We start from the raw sequence: 18,350 nt of genomic DNA, 5'->3' as shown, positions 1-18,350 counted from the left end.
GCAGAGTAAGAGCGTTCACTTAGGTTTCTCTTCCTCTTCCAAGAAAGCGAATGATGCCATCTTTTGGACTTTATCACCACCACCCTCCGTGTCTGTGTGTGTGTGTGTGTGTGTGTGTGTGTGTGTGTGTGTGTGTGTGTGTGTGTGTGTGTGTGTAGCCCTAACTGTCTTTGTAGACCAGGCTGGCCTTGAACTCAGTGATTTTTCCCTGGCTCTGTCTCCCAAGTGCTGATATTAAAGGCATGTACCACCATGCCTGGCCCTTCATTTAATCTTAACTGTGTCTTCCCCCCTACCCCATCCACCTAAGCTTTTCTCTGAACACAGTTAACAGAGTGTGGTGAATAAACAGATCACCAAGGAAAAGGATGATTTAAGATGAGCTGGTGGGCTCAGTCAGGAGAGTGCTTACTGTCCCGGCGTGAGGACCCAAGTTTGATCCCAGGCTCCCACATAGGAAACTGGGCATGGTGGTTTATACTTATAATCACAGTGCTGGGGAGGGCAGAGATGGTTGTGTCCGTGGACTCATTGGTCAGAGAGGCTCAATTCATCAGTGAGCTCCATGTCTCAGTTCTGAAGAATGACACTCAAGGTTGACCTCCAGTCATTGCAACGACACGCACACACATGCACACACACGTGAATACACATACGAACCCACCCCACCCACATACACACATGTGCACGCTCTCCACAGGCACTCGGGAAATAATCTGCCGGCTTTTGTCACTTGCTCTGATGGTGTAAGCATGACAGCACACTGGCCTGTTCATGGAAGAGCTGTACAGTGTTCCTAATGTCACTGTCCAGGAAATTGCACCAAATCAGACTCTCATTAGATCCCTGATACTTGCAGGAATTAATTCAAATAAGGTTCTTAACTCAGAATTGAACTGCTGCCAATGTAGTTCTAGGTCAGCGCCAACTTGAAGTTTCTATCAATTGTCTTATTTTTTTCTCCATGGACATTTCCTATCCTGTAAATTAACATTATTTCTTATTTTGAAAGTATTCCTGTCTTAATTATGTCTAGCCTCTTAACATTTTAGCCTTTTAAAATCCAACAAAAAATCCATTATTTGTTTTCCTCTTGAATGTTCTGATGGTCTACGTTCAACCTCCAAACTTTAAAGAAGTAAGGCTCAGACAGAGTGACCTGCCTGGAATTATCCAATCTCCTAGCTTTAACATCATATTAGAGTCATGATCTTGGGCCTCCCAGTCTTTTACTGTAATGCCAATGTCATGTTCAATGAGGTAGGGTAAAATTCCAACCTAGAGTCTTTCAGAGTGTTTTATCTTCCACTGTATGCCCTTTATTTTCTTACTGAGTTCTTCATTAGCAGGGTAGGCTCAGAGACACAGCCTTAACGAGGTCACTGGCCAGAGGGAAATCTTAAGTCCTTTGAAGATTTGTTCAGATTCGTGAAAAGAGAATATTCAAATGTGCAAAACACCAAGGCATTCTGTGTTGGGTGTATTTGAAGGGCCCTCAGTGACATTTGGAGATGATATGTCTGATTTACTGTCATCCTGTGGCTAATTTTTTGTCTCGCTTAAATTTCTTCTTTTTCCTTCCACAGTTATACAATGGTAGATGGAGTAATGATCCTTCCTGTGCTGATGGTGATGGCTTTTCCTTCCCCGAGTTTGGAAGGTATGTGACATACAGCTGTTTGGTTAGGATAATGTGCTATATATTCTTTGGCTTATTGTAAAACATTTGGTCCTAGCCGGGCGGTGGTGGCGCACGCCTTTAATCCCAGCACTCGGGAGGCAGAGCCAGGCGGATCTCTGTGAGTTCGAGGCCAGCCTGGGCTACCAAGTGAGCTCCAGGAAAGGCGCAAAGCTACGCAGAGAAACCCTGTCTCGAAAAACCAAAAAAAAAAAAAAAAAAACAAAAAAACATTTGGTCCTTAATCCTGTCAGACTTAACACACCCTTTGTATAATAAATATCTAGCAATGTCCCTTGATTGCTTTAATGTGCAGTTTTGAGACATATTGTATCTTGATTTGTGTTTTTAAAGATTCCACGTAGTACCCTACCAGAAATAAATATGGAGATGAAATGAAGACAGTTGTACAGTTAACAATAAAGTAGTACATGTAAACACATGTACTGTATGCTGTCAGTCATGCCTGAGCACAGTAGATGTTATGAAGTATGGTACTCTCTATTATCTGTGTATTTACTTTCCACTGTCTTGGATGCCCATGGTAAATGTGATCAAAATGTTAACCGGAAGTTGTAGAATAAACAATTCCTAAGTTTTAACTAACCATCAATATATTTATTGTAGTATAGTATTATTCTCTTTTATCACTGACTGTGCCTAATTTTTAAACATATTTATTCTGTGTGTCCACGCATGTACGTGTGTGAGTGAGCCTGCAGTGGCGTGTGTGGAGGTCGGAGGACAGCTTTTGGGACTCAGTCTCTTTGTCCACCCAGTGGTTCTGGGGATTGAACTCAAGTTGTTTGGCTTTGCCTTTATCCACACAGCCACTCTTCCAGTCCCTACTGTGACTGGCATTACAGAATGTAGAGGGGGCGGTGGTGGAGGAGAAGTGGTATGTTGAGAGTTTGGTGCTGGCCACACTTTTAGGTATGGTGTAAGGAAGGGGGAGGATACTCTAATGTTACACACACCTGTGTGTACTCAGCCGTCTACCTAAAAAAATAGGGGACTACTGTTATATTGTGTTGTCTTGGTGTCGGAATTACATATGCTCCACCTTCAGTGGTTGAATTTTCTGAATAATGAAAAATTTTGGTAGAATGCCAACAAAACAGAGACCTGTGGCCCCTTTGAAAGTTTTGTTTATCTGCAGTGAGCCACAGTGTGTTAAAGCTCGGTGCAGTGGCAGGAGGGGAGCGTCTAGTGAGTGGCCTTCCGATTATTGGGGGGTTGCCCTCCAAGAGGTTTGTGGGGCCCGGCCCTTTCTCTTTCTTTCACATCTGATTGTGAGGTAAAGAGTCTTTCTCTGCTCCCTGTTCCCGAGACACTGCTATATGTTGTGTTCATGGTTTGCAAAACTCCGGTGGCAATCATTCATGGACTGTCACCTTCACTGCCACCAACCCCAGCAGCCCTTTCCTGTTATTAATTTGATTACCTCAGGGATTTGCTGCAGTTACGGAAAGCTGACTGGAACACCTGCAGTTTATACAGTAGTTTTACTTGGGGGAAATTTAATATCCATCAAGATAGTGTAAGACATACTTTATGTTTTTATGAATAACAGGTTGATATTAGGTTTGGTTAATTGTACAGATTATTTAGGTTAATGAATGTGTTGAGGCATACTCAGAACTTGTCAGGAGAAAACAAGTATGGAGCCACATGCATATAATCCCAGCAATGAGTAGGTGAAGGTGGGAGGATTAGAACTCGAAGGTTACCAGTGGCCACATAGTGAACTGGAGACCAGCCTAGGCTACAGAAAGCTCTGCCTCAAAACAACAAGAAGCTTACTTTGTCTTTGTCCTTGTCTCTTTTGGCTTCTGTAACAAAATACCACAGACTGGATACCTTATAAGCAGCAGACATTTATTGCTTAGAGTTCTTAGTCTGGGAAGGCCAAGTTCAAGGTGCTGGGTGAGAGATGTGCTGTCTGGTGAGGACTCACTACTCATAGGTGGCCCCTTCTCACTGTGTCCTATGGTGGAAAGGCTAGCTATCTCATCTAGGAGGGTACTGTCCTGGTTTCGTTTCTGTTGCAGTGATAAGATACCTTGACAAAAGCAACATGAAGTAAGGCAGGGTTTATATTCATGTGCAATTCCAGGTTAGAGTCCATCTCAGTAGGGAAGACAGCAGGAACAGGAAACAGCTGTTCTGTGACCTCCACAGTCGAGAGCAGAGGGGAACGAATGCATGAATGCTCCCTTGCTTGCTCTGCTCTGCTCTGCTCTGCTTTTCTCCTCTTACATAATTCAGGTTTCCCTGTCCAGGGAATGGCGCTGCCCACAGTAGGCTTAAAATAGTTCCCCCCAGACATGCTCAGAGGCTAACCCACTGTAGACAGTCCTTCACTGAGACCCTTCCTGGGTCACAAGCTAGCCATCATAGGTACACAATGAGGTTCTTTGCTCATGTTCTCTTACTCGACCTACCTTCTTCTACTACCATTACCATGGATTTTGAGGGGGATACAAACATACACACACAGCAGGAAAAAAAAAATTGAGCCCATGACATAATCAGGCATTCCAAAGCCTTGGGCTTCTCTGGCCCCTTTTTACTTTTTATTGATTTCTTCTTTCCCTACCTTGTTCCAGGAAAGCTTCTTAGGAGTGGAACTTCTCTTTTTGAGAGCTACAGACAGCTGACTAAGAAAGAAAAAAGTAAAAGTTAATCCTAATTCTGTGCAATTGTATAAGTCCTGCCTTTCCATGTGGCTATGTGTGTGGTGATGTATTGTGTACCCTACTAAACTTTGCCTGAAGGTCAGAGAACAGAGAAAGCCACTAGATTAAACATAGAGGCCCGGCAGTGGTGGCACACACCTTTAATCCTAGCACTCATGAGACAGAGATCCGTCTGAATCTCTGTGAATTCAAAGCCACCCTGGACTACATGAGATTGACTCAGTCTAGGAGAGAAACAGAGCACACACCTTTAATCCCATTACTGGGAAGGACACATGCCTTTAATCCCAGAAAGTGATGGCTGGGCATAGAAAGGTATATAAGGCGTGAGGAGATGGGAACTAATGGCTTTTTGGCAGAAGCATCCCTTTCAATTAGAGGCTTTTTCGGCTTGAGCCTTTCTGGTAAGGACTCAGAGGATATCAGTCAGAGGATTCGTGGAATTGGTGAGGTGAGACATGGAAGTGGCTTCTTTCTTTGTTCCTATGATCTTTCAGCATTTACCCCAATATCTGGTTCTGGGTTTTTTATTATCAGACCTTTAGAAATTTGAGCAACATATGTAAATGTATTCCAACTACAAATCATAAACTCTAGCTCAGTGTGCATTGGAAGATGTCTGTTTTGTCCAAGCTCCTCCAGGAAGAGCAGTGCTTAGAGTAGTTCTTAGTTTTGTTGTGATCAGTTGAGACACAAGGCTCATGCCCCTGTTATGAGTCCTTTGGGATATAGGGGTCTACTTTATATAATTGATAAACTTCCAAGGAGGCAAATAATTAAACTGGTTAGTGGAGCCAACTCTGCATAAAAGTCAGTACTCTGTCCTAGGAGTTATTTTGTCGAACTTTAGACTTACCTTGTTGGATCTGTTCCTACTCATCTATCTATCTATCTATCTATCTATCTATCTATCTATCTATCTATCTATCTATCTATCTATCCATCCATCCATCTCTCCATCCATCCATCCATCTCTCCATCCAACTCTTCTCTCTCTGTCTCCCTGTGTCTCTGTCTGTCTGTCTCTGTGTCTGTCTGTCTGTCTCTCTGTCCCTATCCCTCACTCCTTCCCTTTCTCCCTCCATTGTCCTCTTTGGGAGCTACAAATCCACTACATGTAGCATTGGAATGTTTAGGTAATAATCAAGGAGATCTCTGAGTGTCAGATACAAGCTGGGTTTTGAGGGCAATACAAACGTAAGCTTTACTTGCTTTTTTTTTTTTTTTTTTTTTTTTTTTTTTATACAGTGAGAACATTTAGATTAGAATTACTAAGGTGGCTCTTATTTTGTTTCTGTTGAACAGTGCTGCTATAGCCTAGTCTGGATATCTGGAGTCTGTCTAGACAGCTCTCAGCAATGAAAGTTGTTAAAAACATTGCAATGCTCGGTAGGTGTGGCAGGTGGTGCCCCAGAGGATCCTGTCCTGCTGGTGCTCGAGGCCTTCATAGGAGGACGTGGACTCTTGTTAAAGCTGGAAGTCTGGGTTGAGTTAGCATTGCTCTTCAGCTGGACATTTCTGAGGAGCTGTATTTTGGTCCTGCTTTAAAATTACTTACTCAGTGCTTTAATGCCCACTACTAAAAAAGTCTTAAGAATCTTGGAAACTAAGTCCTCTCCAAATTCTTCCTCTCCATGTGCTATTAAGCAGTGCTTTCTGGTTTCAGTCAATATCACAGTGGACCTGTGATGGAAGCGAGACAGGAGAGAAAAGGGGAACAGAATAGAGGTAGAGTCGGAAAGAGCCGAGAGAGGGGGAAGAAAAACCGAGCAAAGAGCGAGGGAGGAAAGGGGCACTTGGGCAGCAGTGTTAAAAACCTTGTTCTGGATTTTATTTTTCTCCCTGTTTCTAGCACTTAAGCTGTGCAGGGTCCAACAAACATTCTCTTCACTTTTAATATTTAGTGAAATTTATATAAGTTGGATCATACTATTTAGGATTTCCTGTACATTGTATTTTCACTCTCATAGTTTCTGAATTCTGTACACATTTATTTACATTTCCCTAAATGGCTCATTTCATCACATTTCACCACATTCCTTTCTTTCTTTGCTGGTGTTTATATATAGTGATTGGTTTCATGAAGACATCTCCATGCAAGTGTATCATGTGGTTTGGCCATATTCATCCCCCTGTCTCCTCTTTCTTCCCCATCCCATTCATTCCCCCCGACAGGCAAATGATCAAATAGGAACAGATAACAAAACCCATTGTTCTGAGTTGATAGGGAAATGGGTTGCCACTAAGAGTTTACTATTTAATAGACCACCACTACTATAATTCAGATATGGACCTGAATGTGGGATGCTGTCCTTCCCCCCATAACATTCTATGAGTACCCTAAGTTGGAGTGTTCTTGTCACATTTGTGGTTGGCTTGGGTGCTGGTCACCATCTTTCCTCTTTATGACTTAACTTTGTTACCTGTCAGTAGTATATTCTATAAAAGCGACTTTTGCTTTGTATGTATTTACTAAGAATTAAAAAAAACAAAAACAAAAAAAAAAAAACAAAAAAAAAACCAACTGCTTACAATACAGTTAACAATTGTAAAGTAAAATTTAGGTACAAAATGCTTAATTGAAAGAGATAAATAATAGGAAAGATAATAAAAGTTTGATGCTGAGCTTTGTAGATTACATGTTGAAAAGAAAATAGACTCCCATTTAATATATACTGAGCGGCAGAAGCCATCTAGTAACTATGTCCTGCTTAGGCCTCCCGATGATCTTGGGGCACATGTAAAAGTCACAGGCATTTTGTTGTAATAGAATTCGATGTATAGACTTAGTCCACGAAAGAAACCAAGGCCACTTGGTGGCATGCACCTGTGTTCCTATTCGGGACACTGAGGGGAGAGAATAGCTTGAGCCTAAGAGTTCAAGACCAGCCAGGGCAGCACAGGGAGACACTACTACAAGCAAGCTACAAGCAAGCAAAGATGGGAGAAGATTGGTCAGTGGATCCTATGGTACAATTACATGGGAGAAGTAAGTTCTGATGTGCCATTGAAAAGTAGGTGGGCCGTTGATAATGATAACATAGTCTACATTTCAAACCTAGGAGAAAGAATTTTGAATGTTGGATTTTTTTTAATCACAAAGAAATAATAAATATTTGAGACATTAGATATATTTACTCTGATCTGAACATTATCTAGTGAGTGTTCAAATATACCAAAACAACACACAGTACAAGTAGATAGGTACAATTTTCATGTGCCAGCTCTCTTCTTATCTCTTTGTTTCTTAAATGTTTTTTATTTTTCCTATCTCACTTCTCTCCATATCCTCTCTTCCATGGTGCTGGAGACCAAATGTTTGTGTTTCTTCAATGTTGATTAGAAACTGTGCTAACAGTTCAGCAATGGGTTGAAAGCAGTGATTGAGATAGATTTGAATGTACTTCAGAATACTCCCCAAGTTCTGTGGAACTAATCAGGGAAACAAAATGAGGGTTCCTTTTCCCATCCAAATATGGAAACTTAGAAAATGCCGTTTATTATAGAAAATGTTGATCCCAATGACGAGAATAAGATGACTACCACAATTTAAAGCCAAAATTGAAGCAAGCTTTAATTAAATACTGCCTGTGTGGATGGGCTTAGACCAGGTCCATACCCAGGTTCCCCAGGAAATGGCCCCGAATCATGTTTTGTAAGGGCTTGAGAAGGAAAACCCATAATTCATTGCATTTCCCGTCAGGTCCAATCAGAGGCAAGCATATGTCCTGCTGTACCTGCAGCCAACATCCAATCAGAAGCAAGTGTGTATCCTCATGTATTTCCAGCCTGTGAATCTCCCACCCACATGTGATCAAGCACATCCTTGCAGATGGGTCAGACTTGTGAAGGGCAGTGAAAAGCATGTGGCTTGTTATCTCCCATAAACTAGGGCCTCCGGCATTTCAGAAAGTATCTGTCCTTGAGCAAGAGGCTTGCAGATCAGAGGCATTTTTGTTTCATGGATCTCTTAGGCATAGTAATTAAAACTTAAAATATGACTTTGGCTCTCACACTACTTTTTGACAATTATAGGTAACATTGGATATTTAATATGTTCCAGTTATTGCGTTTACTGCTTTATGTTATTTCTCATATTAATTATTATTTATTTTTTGTAACCCTCTCCTAGTAAGACAGGAGTTTTTTTTTGGGGGGGGGGCTACCTTTAGACTGGTTAAAGCTCCTGATGGTACACAGCCAACCAAGGCCTGCTATGAGAAACAATGCACTCGAGATTCAGCCTTTAATCCTCTTCAAAATTGTATATTGTTGCTGTAAGTTAGTGGCATCCATCTGCATTCATCTCTTCTATGGTGCATGCTGGGATCCAGCTCGATGCAGTTTGTTGGAGAGGGTGAGAAGAGAGCCTGGGCAAGTGATGAGGCCCCTTCACCTGGGTTTGTGTTTTCCAGGTCTCTTGTCTGGCCTGTGGGTAATCATCTCTCATTTTCATTATCTGTACAACTCTAGCTGCAGGAAGAGTTTTGTTTGCTCTCACAGAGAAGAGCACTCGAGTCCTAATTACCTGTATATTCTTGCCTTTCCTTCCCACTAATAAGACTAATCACGCTCAAACACTGCTATTATGCCACCAGGGAGAAGGTGGAGTCTGCGAGTTGGGCTCTTCTTTTGTCTCAGTGTGCGTTTGCAGGTGGAAACCATGACATGGAGATGAAAAACGGGGCACTGCTCTTTTGGAAGTATTTCAAAGCTGAGACAACCCCCAGTTTAGTGAATTGACACACCACAGTTAGATCTGAGGGCAGCAAGGAAGTCTGGGCCCGGGCACCGTTTTGTGGCAGAGTTTGGCCTTACATTATTTTCTGTGTTGACGGGATTGTAGACTTTCCAGAGCCATCACCACTCAGACTTTCCAGCCCAATTACCCAATGAAGGAGGGAAGTGGGTAAGCTCAATAGACTTTTGTTAGGGTCCACAAAGGTGCCCCTCTTTGCCAGTGGGGGAAGAATAGAAGGAACCTTTCTTTGAATTTCTTGTTATTGAGGCCTCAGGAAGTTCTTGAAGGGGTGACTGAATGTAAAAGCAACGTCTCAGTATTGAGTCTGTTGCTCTCATTTCTTGTTACTGTCACTTACCCCCTTCGTTCCCAATGAAGCCTTTGGCTTCACCATATCATGACATGAGTTTCTTAAAGGAAAGATGTGGGATGCCCTGGGCCTCTTGCCACGAGCAGGCCCTAAAATGCGGCGACTCTCTGAGGAAGCCGCACATTCTCCCAGGATTGCTTCTGTTTTTATCGCGTTTTCTTTGGTAACAAAGTGATTGTCTAGGAACTTGTTGCAAGGTGAGCGGCTTGACAAAGGTCTCTTTCAGCCGCTCCTTCCTGGGAAGTGTTTGCTCCTGCCATAAACTACAGCCACGTCTGTTTATTTAAGTGGAGAGTTTAGGGGCACAGGGGGTTAATGCTCACCCAAACTAAAGATCAAACAAAATTAAGAGTTGAACAAATGGGCAGCCAAGTTCCCTATGCAGGCAAATGAGGTGATTTTGCTTGTGGTCCACTGTGGTCCATTGGGCAGCAGTGGCCAAGCCTTCTCTGTTGTGAAGATGACCTCTGGATCGAGAGGAGAAATACCATTTTCTCTGTAGAAAAACTAGTGACCCAGGAGGCCCTGTCAGGTCTCAGGTGCACGACTTTTACTTTTGAGGAAAAGAAAACCCATTTAGAAATTAATTTGCAACTCTTAAAGCACTGCTAACTGCCCTCCGGAACTTCCCCCTGCAGCCTGGGCTGACCCCAGGCAAGCTTCCATAGATAATGATTATTCCTAATAGTCTTAATTACCCAGAACTCAAGTCAATCCAAAATCCTGCTAGACACAAGGCCATGTTTTCCAGGTCCTCATTATGACTCATGGCAAGAAACATTTGGAGTAGGACCCAGGGTAAGCATCAAGACCCACACATTTGAAAAGATAGCATCAGGAAACAGTGGTTACTTTTCTTCTTCTTCTTCTTCTTCTTCTTCTTCTTCTTCTTCTTCTTCTTCTTCTTCTTCTTCTTCTTCTTCTTCTTCTTCTTCTTCTTCTTCTTCTTCCTATTCAGTCCATTATTTTCACACACACACACACACACACACACACACACACACACACACAAAAAAAAAAAAAAAAAAAAAACCCTAAAGAACCTCCTTTGCCTTTGCTACCCAGTAATGGGTCAGAGCCACAGCTTTAAAGGGGAAAAGCCCAGTGAACTCCCCCAAAGTTTTTCGCCCAGTTCTGCTGAACCCCAGGTAGAAGACTTGACTCCCAGCTTTAGCTGCCACCGAAGCTGTTCTAGAATCGTCAATTGATTTATTATTTATTTATTATTTATTTTTACAGCTTCCTCCTCTGTCTGCAAGCCACTGACTTGACAGGAAGAGGGAAGTTTACATTTATACCTTTTCAGCCTGGGTCACAGCACTGGGACAGCTGTGGCCTGATTCTAATCCACTGAACCTGAGCCCAGGAGCAGTGTCCTCCAGAGCTGGCTGATGCCACAGTGAATGCTCTTGTGGGTTAGTGCAGAGCATGGACTTGCTGGGACATGTGTCCTTTCGGGGGGAGGAGGGAAAGAAGGAATAAGACTAAGGCAGGGGGATGTCTCTCTTGGGAATGTGGTGATGAAATTCACCTTACACAGCAGCAGCTCTCCAGTAGCTTCTATTCGAATGATGGTTTGGGTGGGAGGGAGAGTGGAGATGGCTCCTTCTCTCCGCCCTCCCTTGTTTTGCCTTCTGAATTCCAGGACCTGCTCTAGGACAGATTGACAACCACTGAGAGCCACAGATGTATTCAGAGAAGTTGCGAAGAATAGAAAATGACAGCCATCCACAGTTCCGGGTTTGAATTTGACTCTTGTGAATTGTAAGACACAGCAGAATGCCCTGGAGCATTCTAGTCATGCCTTCCCTTCCTCTTGACTTTATGTCCTAGTTAAATGCACATTTTCATTTTTGCAGGTTAGGATAATGTTTGAAAGTCTGATGGTATCAGTTAAAATAAATCCGAAGGGAAGGTTCTTGACTGGATATAGGAATCTCGAATAGGGATCAGGAAAGAGACATGGCCCATCATCATCATTAAGCCAGCTTCCTTTTTATTGTGCATCTGTGTGAGTCTGTGTTCTTTATCACACTGTACAATGAAAGCAGTCTCTGCTTGCACCTTGTTGCAAGGAGCCATGGGAAATGCATGCAGTAGGTTGTTCACAGAGTAAGCCTTAGACCAAGAAGCTGAGGGTTGCTCATGTTCACTGTGTTACCGCTAGTGCCTAAGACATTGCCTCGTCTATTGTGGTTTGAGTAAGAATGGCCCCCATAGACTCATATATTTGAATGCTTAGTCACCAGGGAATGGCAGTATTTGAGAAGGATTAGGAGGTGTGGCCTTGTTGGAGGAAGTGTGTCTTTGGGGGTGGGCTTTGAGATTTCAAAAGCCCATGCCCAGCTCATTCTCTCTTTACATCTCTGGATCAGGATGTAACTTCCAGCGACTGCTCTAGAGCATTGAGTGGCACCGTGCTCCCTCCATGCCCTCGACACAATGATAATGGACTGTGTAAGCAAGCCCCCAATTAAATGCTTCTTTTATAAGAGTTGCCTTGGTCATGGTGTCCCTTCACAGCAATAGAACAGTGACTAAAATATCTATCATTAGTGCTCAGTAAATATTTGACAAATGAATAAATAATGTTGGCTGTAATCATAGCTTCTGAAATATAAAAAACGGTAGCATGATAAGAACCAAAGGGACTGGTCCGAGCTGTGGAGATGATAGACGGACACACACACATCCATTCAAGACCTTTATTTTGAGTTTAGAACAAGAATAGGTTAAGATCCTTCAGTCTGTAGTTGCTGTAAGTATCAGCTGTGAACACAGCCATATCTGTGATGTAGTTATAGGTAAGAGGTGGGTTTTAGTGTTCAGGAATCACAACCCAGTGGGGTAAACTCGAGCTCCAACACAACCCTAGTACTCTGCTTACAGAGGTTTTTCACCTCACAGACATTGGGGTTGGCAGTGCAGGGAGGAAGGGCTGGAAGAATGAACAGGCATTGAACCAGAGAGGAAGGAATTCAAGAGGGCATTTTAGGCAGGAGATGGGTGGAGCCCAGAGAAGAGCAAGCATGGGGGAGGGAGAGAGATGGGAGGGGCACTGAAAGTCAGGGGAGGGATTACTCAGGATCCAGAGCCTTGTGCCTAAGGTGTTTGCCATATACTCTGAAGGCAGTGGTGAGTTACAGAACAGGTCCATGGGGGCAGATCATAGACCACGGCAAGACGAGGAGAAGAATAAGCGAAAAGGAGTCCTCTCACAGTTAATAAAATCACTCATTTCTTTATTATTTTGCACATGTGCTTGTATGTGTGTGCACATGCCCTTGCACACCCTGGTGTGCATATGGAGATCAGAGGACAACTTTGGGCAGTAAGTTCTTCCTTCCACCTTTATGTAGGTTCCAGGGATCGAACTTGGGTCCTTAGGCTTCCGCTCTTAATCTCCATGTCTCCTGTCCACCCTTGCAGTTTTGAGGCACGCCAATCCACATGCTGTACTTTTAAACGCCTCCCCAATGAACACAACCAAGTATGGGCAACTGAAAAAGACTTAAATTCCAAAAGCAAAGCTTCATTACAGGTAGCTCGTCAATAATAAAATGATGATGGTACAACAATAATCATCTAATCATTCCCCAGTCATTTTTTTTTTTTAATGAGAACAAGTCTGGGCTGCTGACTCTTCTAGCAACTTTTGCAGGACATTTAAACCCTTCTGAGCTGGCCCTTTGTTCCCAGGTTGCTATGGAGCGTCAATAAGCGCAGCTCAGAATAACCCAGACAGTGAAGTGAGAGGTACAGCTTGCTCAATGGCATGCCGGCTGGCCAGGTTACACTGTTTTCCTTGCTCTCGTCTTGGGAGGAGCACTGGGCAGCTGGTTGGCTTGGCAGCTGGGCAAGGTGCATGTCTGTTGGCTGCCTCGAGTTTGAACCGCAACCAAGACTTGCCTCCCTCCTGAGCATGTGCAGGACCCGGCAGCTGATAGCATCTGAAAATAGTTCACTGCGCACCTGTCCCTTGTACACCAGTGCCTGGCTGGCTGCCATTTAGGACAGTGTGGACTCACTTGGTAGACAGGTGAGGTGCTGAGCAGATTTTAATGGTTTGTAGGAAGATCTGGGGACTTTGGCTCTACTTTAAAGAATGAAAAGAACAAAACAAAACAAAAAAGCAGGCAAGCAAGCAATACGTTTTGAGCAGGTTCATTCTGGACTTGTGGTTGTTGGGGTCTCGGTGGGCATCTATGCCAAGCATGTGTCTGAAGCCTCCATGTCAGTCTCTTTGCTCAGCTAAATAGTGAGTGGCCTGATAGACTATGGTGTGAGCGTCTCTTAGAAGGAAAAACAGGCATAATTTCTGCTTTAGAAAGCGAAACGTTGAGTTAACCTGTTTTATTTCATCTCATACCCACTCTTCAATTCCCAGTGGTTGCCAGTGGATGGCTCCTATGACGTGCTTCCCTTGTTAAGCTGTTATTTCTCAGTAGTGGGATTGTGGGCTCTTGTATTTACAGAATGGAACCACAGTATGCTGAGTGCTGTTTACCTCTCAAAATTCCTTCCAGTTCCTTCTGGGCTTTCATTTCTTCAGTGGCCTTGGCACGCTGGCGAGGATGGCAGCAGGCTCTGCAAGGAAATACTTCTGAAATGACTGGTGGTGTTGGAGCTACTATTTAAAGTGACCCTTCATAGATACCTGGGTTATCTTTAGGCCGTCAGTGATCCGGGGCTGCAAGAGCCAAAGGGAGCCTTCGGAAACTCTTGCCTGTTGTGTTTAGATATTCTTGCCCCTCAGCCAGAGGCCTCGTGACACATCTCAGATTTAGCCGGTGTTCTTCTGCCAAGGTCCAGGATGATTGTAGAAGCTAGGGATGGCTCAGCATGCTGCGGGGATTGAGAGAGGATTGAAAGAGCAGTCTTCTGCACGGCCATGAGAAAGGCTTTCCTTTTCCACATTGAGTGTAGGTACCTGGGGCCTTTCTGTGGGCTAGCACTAAAAAGATGCTCAAGATGGCCCAAACTCCACCTTCCTGTGGTGACTCTAGTGTCTTTAATCTGTGGCTCATAAATCAGTTTTCTCCAGTGTGTTGAATTCTTCTTGTTCATTCGAATTAGACGGGTAGGGAAGAAGTTCCTGAGGTTGCACAGGTCCTCACCCTGATGCACGAGACAGACTTGTGCAGCCAACAGCATGGGGTCATGTCTCCATCAGCTGGCAATGGAACACTGAACCATGTCAGCCCTTAGCAATGAATTGGAAAATTGGGTGGGATGCGGCAGTAACAGTATCAGAAGTTTGGACCGTGCCCCAGCCCTTTCTCCTTTTCTTAACTGTCAATCAGAAGGAAGTCTTGAATTCATTGTTTCCTTTGCTTCTTTGGGATGGGTGGGGTGGGGAGCAAGGGAGGATAGTTGAGTAATTCAAGACGTTTTGCTTTTACCTCTGGTGCATCGGCAGGCCTCCTCTGAGACTGTTGTGAAGCAAACTACAGTCCCACACAATGTCGGAAGGGTTTATCTCTGGTTAAAACACCCCTGAAGGATGAAAGGATGGGCTAGCAGTTTCCTGTGATTTCTAAATGGACAAGCCTGGAGGAGACCTGGCTCCTGGGTCTCTAAAGAAGGTTAGCATGGGGCACAGAGAGAGGGAGAGCGAGCACAGACGTAGGCGCTGGGCTCTTCAGTCCCTCCTTCATTGGCTGGTTCGCGTGGCATTCCCTGTTTAAGGTTTTCTTTCAAACTGAAAATTTCAGTTTAGAACCTGGGGCAGGGTTGGGGGTGGGGCGGGACCTCAGAAGCAAGTCGCCGGAAATAGGAGACGAAACAGGAGTGGCCAGCACCTCTCCCTGCACTACCACAGCATCTAGGCTGAGATGGAGGCATCCCCAGCCCCCCCCCCCCCCCGCCCCTCCTTCCTTCCAAATCCTAAGAGAACAACTTCTCCGAACCATTCATAATTCCCCGGGACCGTCGCCTTCTTCCTCCAGGCTCTGTCATGCCCTCTAAACTGGAGCTTTGTTCAGACATTGGCTTGTGTGGAGCAACAGTGATATATTTGGCCTGTGAAAATATTCCTTCAAACATAATTCCCTTCAGGCCTGTAGCCCTTTGTTCCGTGAAGCATTGCTTCAAGAGGCTTACAGACACAGTGAAGAGGTCATTATTCTGTTATTTTCTTCCGGGTTGAGGAGTTGCCTCCTAGACTGGGTGCCTATGTTAGAGCCAAGTCTGGGGCTTTCGGAGGGTCATAAGAAACAAGGAAAAGGCCGGCCAATGCTGTCTACGGCTACTACCCATAGTATTCCTTAATCTCTTAGTCACTTGAACACAGGCCGAGCTTTTGGCTTTGAAGCAGAAGGTGTAGCTGCTGCAATAGGCTTAATTTGTGGGGATTATTTCAGAGACACAGTCAGCCCAGGCACGAAATAAACAGATGGCAACCTCCCTGCCGATCTCCCTCCACCCACCCCACCCCCCAGCTTCAGCAGATCAAATGCAGGATGACTTAGGGCTCCTCATTACCTGCAGCAAAGCATGAAGGGGAAAGTGAGAACTCACTCTTCCTTCCTCATTCTCTACTGAACTTGACATGAGGGGTGTGTGTGTGTGGGGGGGGATGGCCTCAAAGACCAGGGGTAGATTTGTTCTGCTGGGCAGACAGGGGCTGTATGGATCACTCCAAACTGATTGGCCTTGAACGTGATTCCTGTGTTAATGACCTTGATCAAGGGAGCATCCTAGCAGCCCAGAGTCCATTGAACAGCCAGCCAAAGGAAGACCACCCACGAAGCCCAGCTGTTTTATGAGTGTGTGCGTTAAAGAGTTCCTTATTTAAGGCATGCTTGCATTTTACTTCTGGCCTCTGATAAACAAACAAGCTCTCACACACAAAAAGCTTACATTCTCATAGAAAGTACTGATTTTTCCACACATTGGGAGCCTGAGTAGTGAGCAGATGTGATGGTGCAATGGGCCCCTCTAGGAGGAAATGATTTGCATGGACATGCCGGCAGGTGACTAAGCCTTACCTGAAGATCAGTGCTGACATTTGAAGATTTTATGGGCTCAGTCTGCTCTGAAAAACCAGCATCAGGTCTCTTCCCATCCCTGACTGTTTTCTGTGAATGGAAAAATTCATGCCGAAGCAAATACCCATCAGGTTGGTCCTGCCAAGTACAGAGGTTGCTGCTGGTAGGTATAGGTCCCATCCTCCTGTTGTTAACCATCAGAGCGCAGGGCTGGGGAGCCATCAGTTCTGGAAGATTCAAGTGCTAGGCTCTAGCAGGCAAGGCGAGGTCCACTAAGTAGATTCAGTGCTATCAGGGTGGGAATAAACATCCAATATGGAGGGGTTCCATAAAGAAAGGATCTGAGACCCTGTCGCAGGAAGAGGCTTCCTGAGGACTCCCCAAGTTCTGAAGAGGGCAGGGTGAAGAGCTGTGTGAGTCAGACTGTAGTCTGTCTTGCAAATGATAGGAACCAAAGACCATCCGCCTGTGTAGTTGCATGAATGGGCACGCCACTCACGGAGTTAGAGAACACTCAGGAGGGATGTGTTTGGAGTAGCTACATCCCCAGTTCCAAGGCTTGGGCTTTCATGTTGCCATTCTATTGTAGAGTCTTTTTTGACTCCCTCTTTCCTCTCATAGCTCTTGAAATCTGTCTGTTTCTTGGCTTTGCAACTTTATTAAGTATCAGTATCTCTGATTAAAAAAAAAAAAAAAGGAGTAAGCTGTGGATTTCCCCATAGGACTGTGTAGACTGAGAGAGCATTTGGGCCCCTGGTGTATTTTAGCCCCAAACATATACAACCTGCCTTCTTGCCAAAGGATCAAGTGCCCTTCAGTAGACATTCCGGATAGACCTTTTGTGTTTCTGTCTGAGGAGCAGGCTTGCTGGCAATGAAACCTGGCATTGCAAAATCCTTCCTTAAGCCTTTGTTTAATGCCAGAGATCTCAAATGCTTGCAGATTCTGGAGAGGTGCCAAGCAGTGCTCCCAGATTAGGAGACGGGTGGAAGGCCTCCCCTAATCTATAAACCTAATATAAACTGCCATTTCAAATGAATGAATCGTTTGGACTGCTGGAAGGAGGCCAAGGATGTTTGGAGTTCCCTTTTTAGCTTATACAAGTTCTGCACTATTGGGTTTTTGTAATCACCTTCTAATTGCTACATTATTATTTACGCTGCTTTGAGGTAAGCCCGTTAAAAACTCAGCCTGTCCCCTTTTTGCTGACCCTTAGCTACAGGATAGTTTACTTGCAGCATTTTCTCATCTATCTTGTATCAAAGATCTTAGTGGGCTTTTATGCACCGTGTAGAAGGAAAGTCTATTCGAATGCCGTAAGCATTACACGATACACCAGTAGGCAGGCGGAGACAGGCCAGCCTGCGGTATTGTGAAGTCCCAGTTCAACATAAATGTGAACAATTTTACTGGGAAGCACAAGATTGTCCCAAGCTAGCAACAGTTTGAAAAAGTCCCTGCTGCTCTTTGCTTTGCCTCTTCCATTGTGGGTCTGGAGTCATCTAGTAGGTGTGTCCAGACAGTGAGCTGAGCCTTGCCCAGAACAAGAAAAACCTTTCTAAAGATTTGGCTGCTCTGCCCTCTTGGGGACTCCCTGCATGTGCCTCTGGCTTGCAGAACACCCCGATCCGGTGCCACTCCGGTGGCTTCTCCCTTGATAGGAAGCAGCCATCTTTTGTGGTCAGAATTTTCCAGTCTGTTCCCAGCCAGCTCCAGCTGTGAGCGTTTTCACACGGCCCGGGGTCTGGTGATGCAAAGAGCAAAGAGTCAACGGAGCCAGCCATAACACTGAGTAATGCCAGGAGGTGCCTTCTAGAACAAACAATGTGGGTGAGCTGTGCAGAGAGGGAATACCTCTGGCTTGACATTTAAA

The 18,350-nt window shown here is 44.5% G+C and overlaps 1 protein-coding gene across 2 annotated transcripts in view; it reads left to right on the top strand.

The window, feature by feature from the left end:
• The window catches only part of Acvr1 (activin A receptor type 1), a 123,156-nt gene that overhangs the window by 67,476 nt on the left and 37,330 nt on the right, over positions 1-18,350 (top strand). For both annotated transcript variants that reach the window (XM_006984649.3, XM_042275308.2), the window contains one exon: positions 1,587-1,660. In XM_006984649.3, coding sequence (XP_006984711.1) covers positions 1,594-1,660 — 67 coding nt within the window. In that variant the 5' untranslated portion in view covers positions 1,587-1,593. The remainder of the gene's footprint in view (positions 1-1,586; positions 1,661-18,350) is intronic.

This window comes from Peromyscus maniculatus, chromosome 4, assembly GCF_049852395.1.
Source record: "Peromyscus maniculatus bairdii isolate BWxNUB_F1_BW_parent chromosome 4, HU_Pman_BW_mat_3.1, whole genome shotgun sequence".
Lineage (NCBI taxonomy): Eukaryota > Metazoa > Chordata > Mammalia > Rodentia > Cricetidae > Peromyscus > Peromyscus maniculatus.
This window is presented reverse-complemented; position numbering and strand designations above follow the sequence as displayed.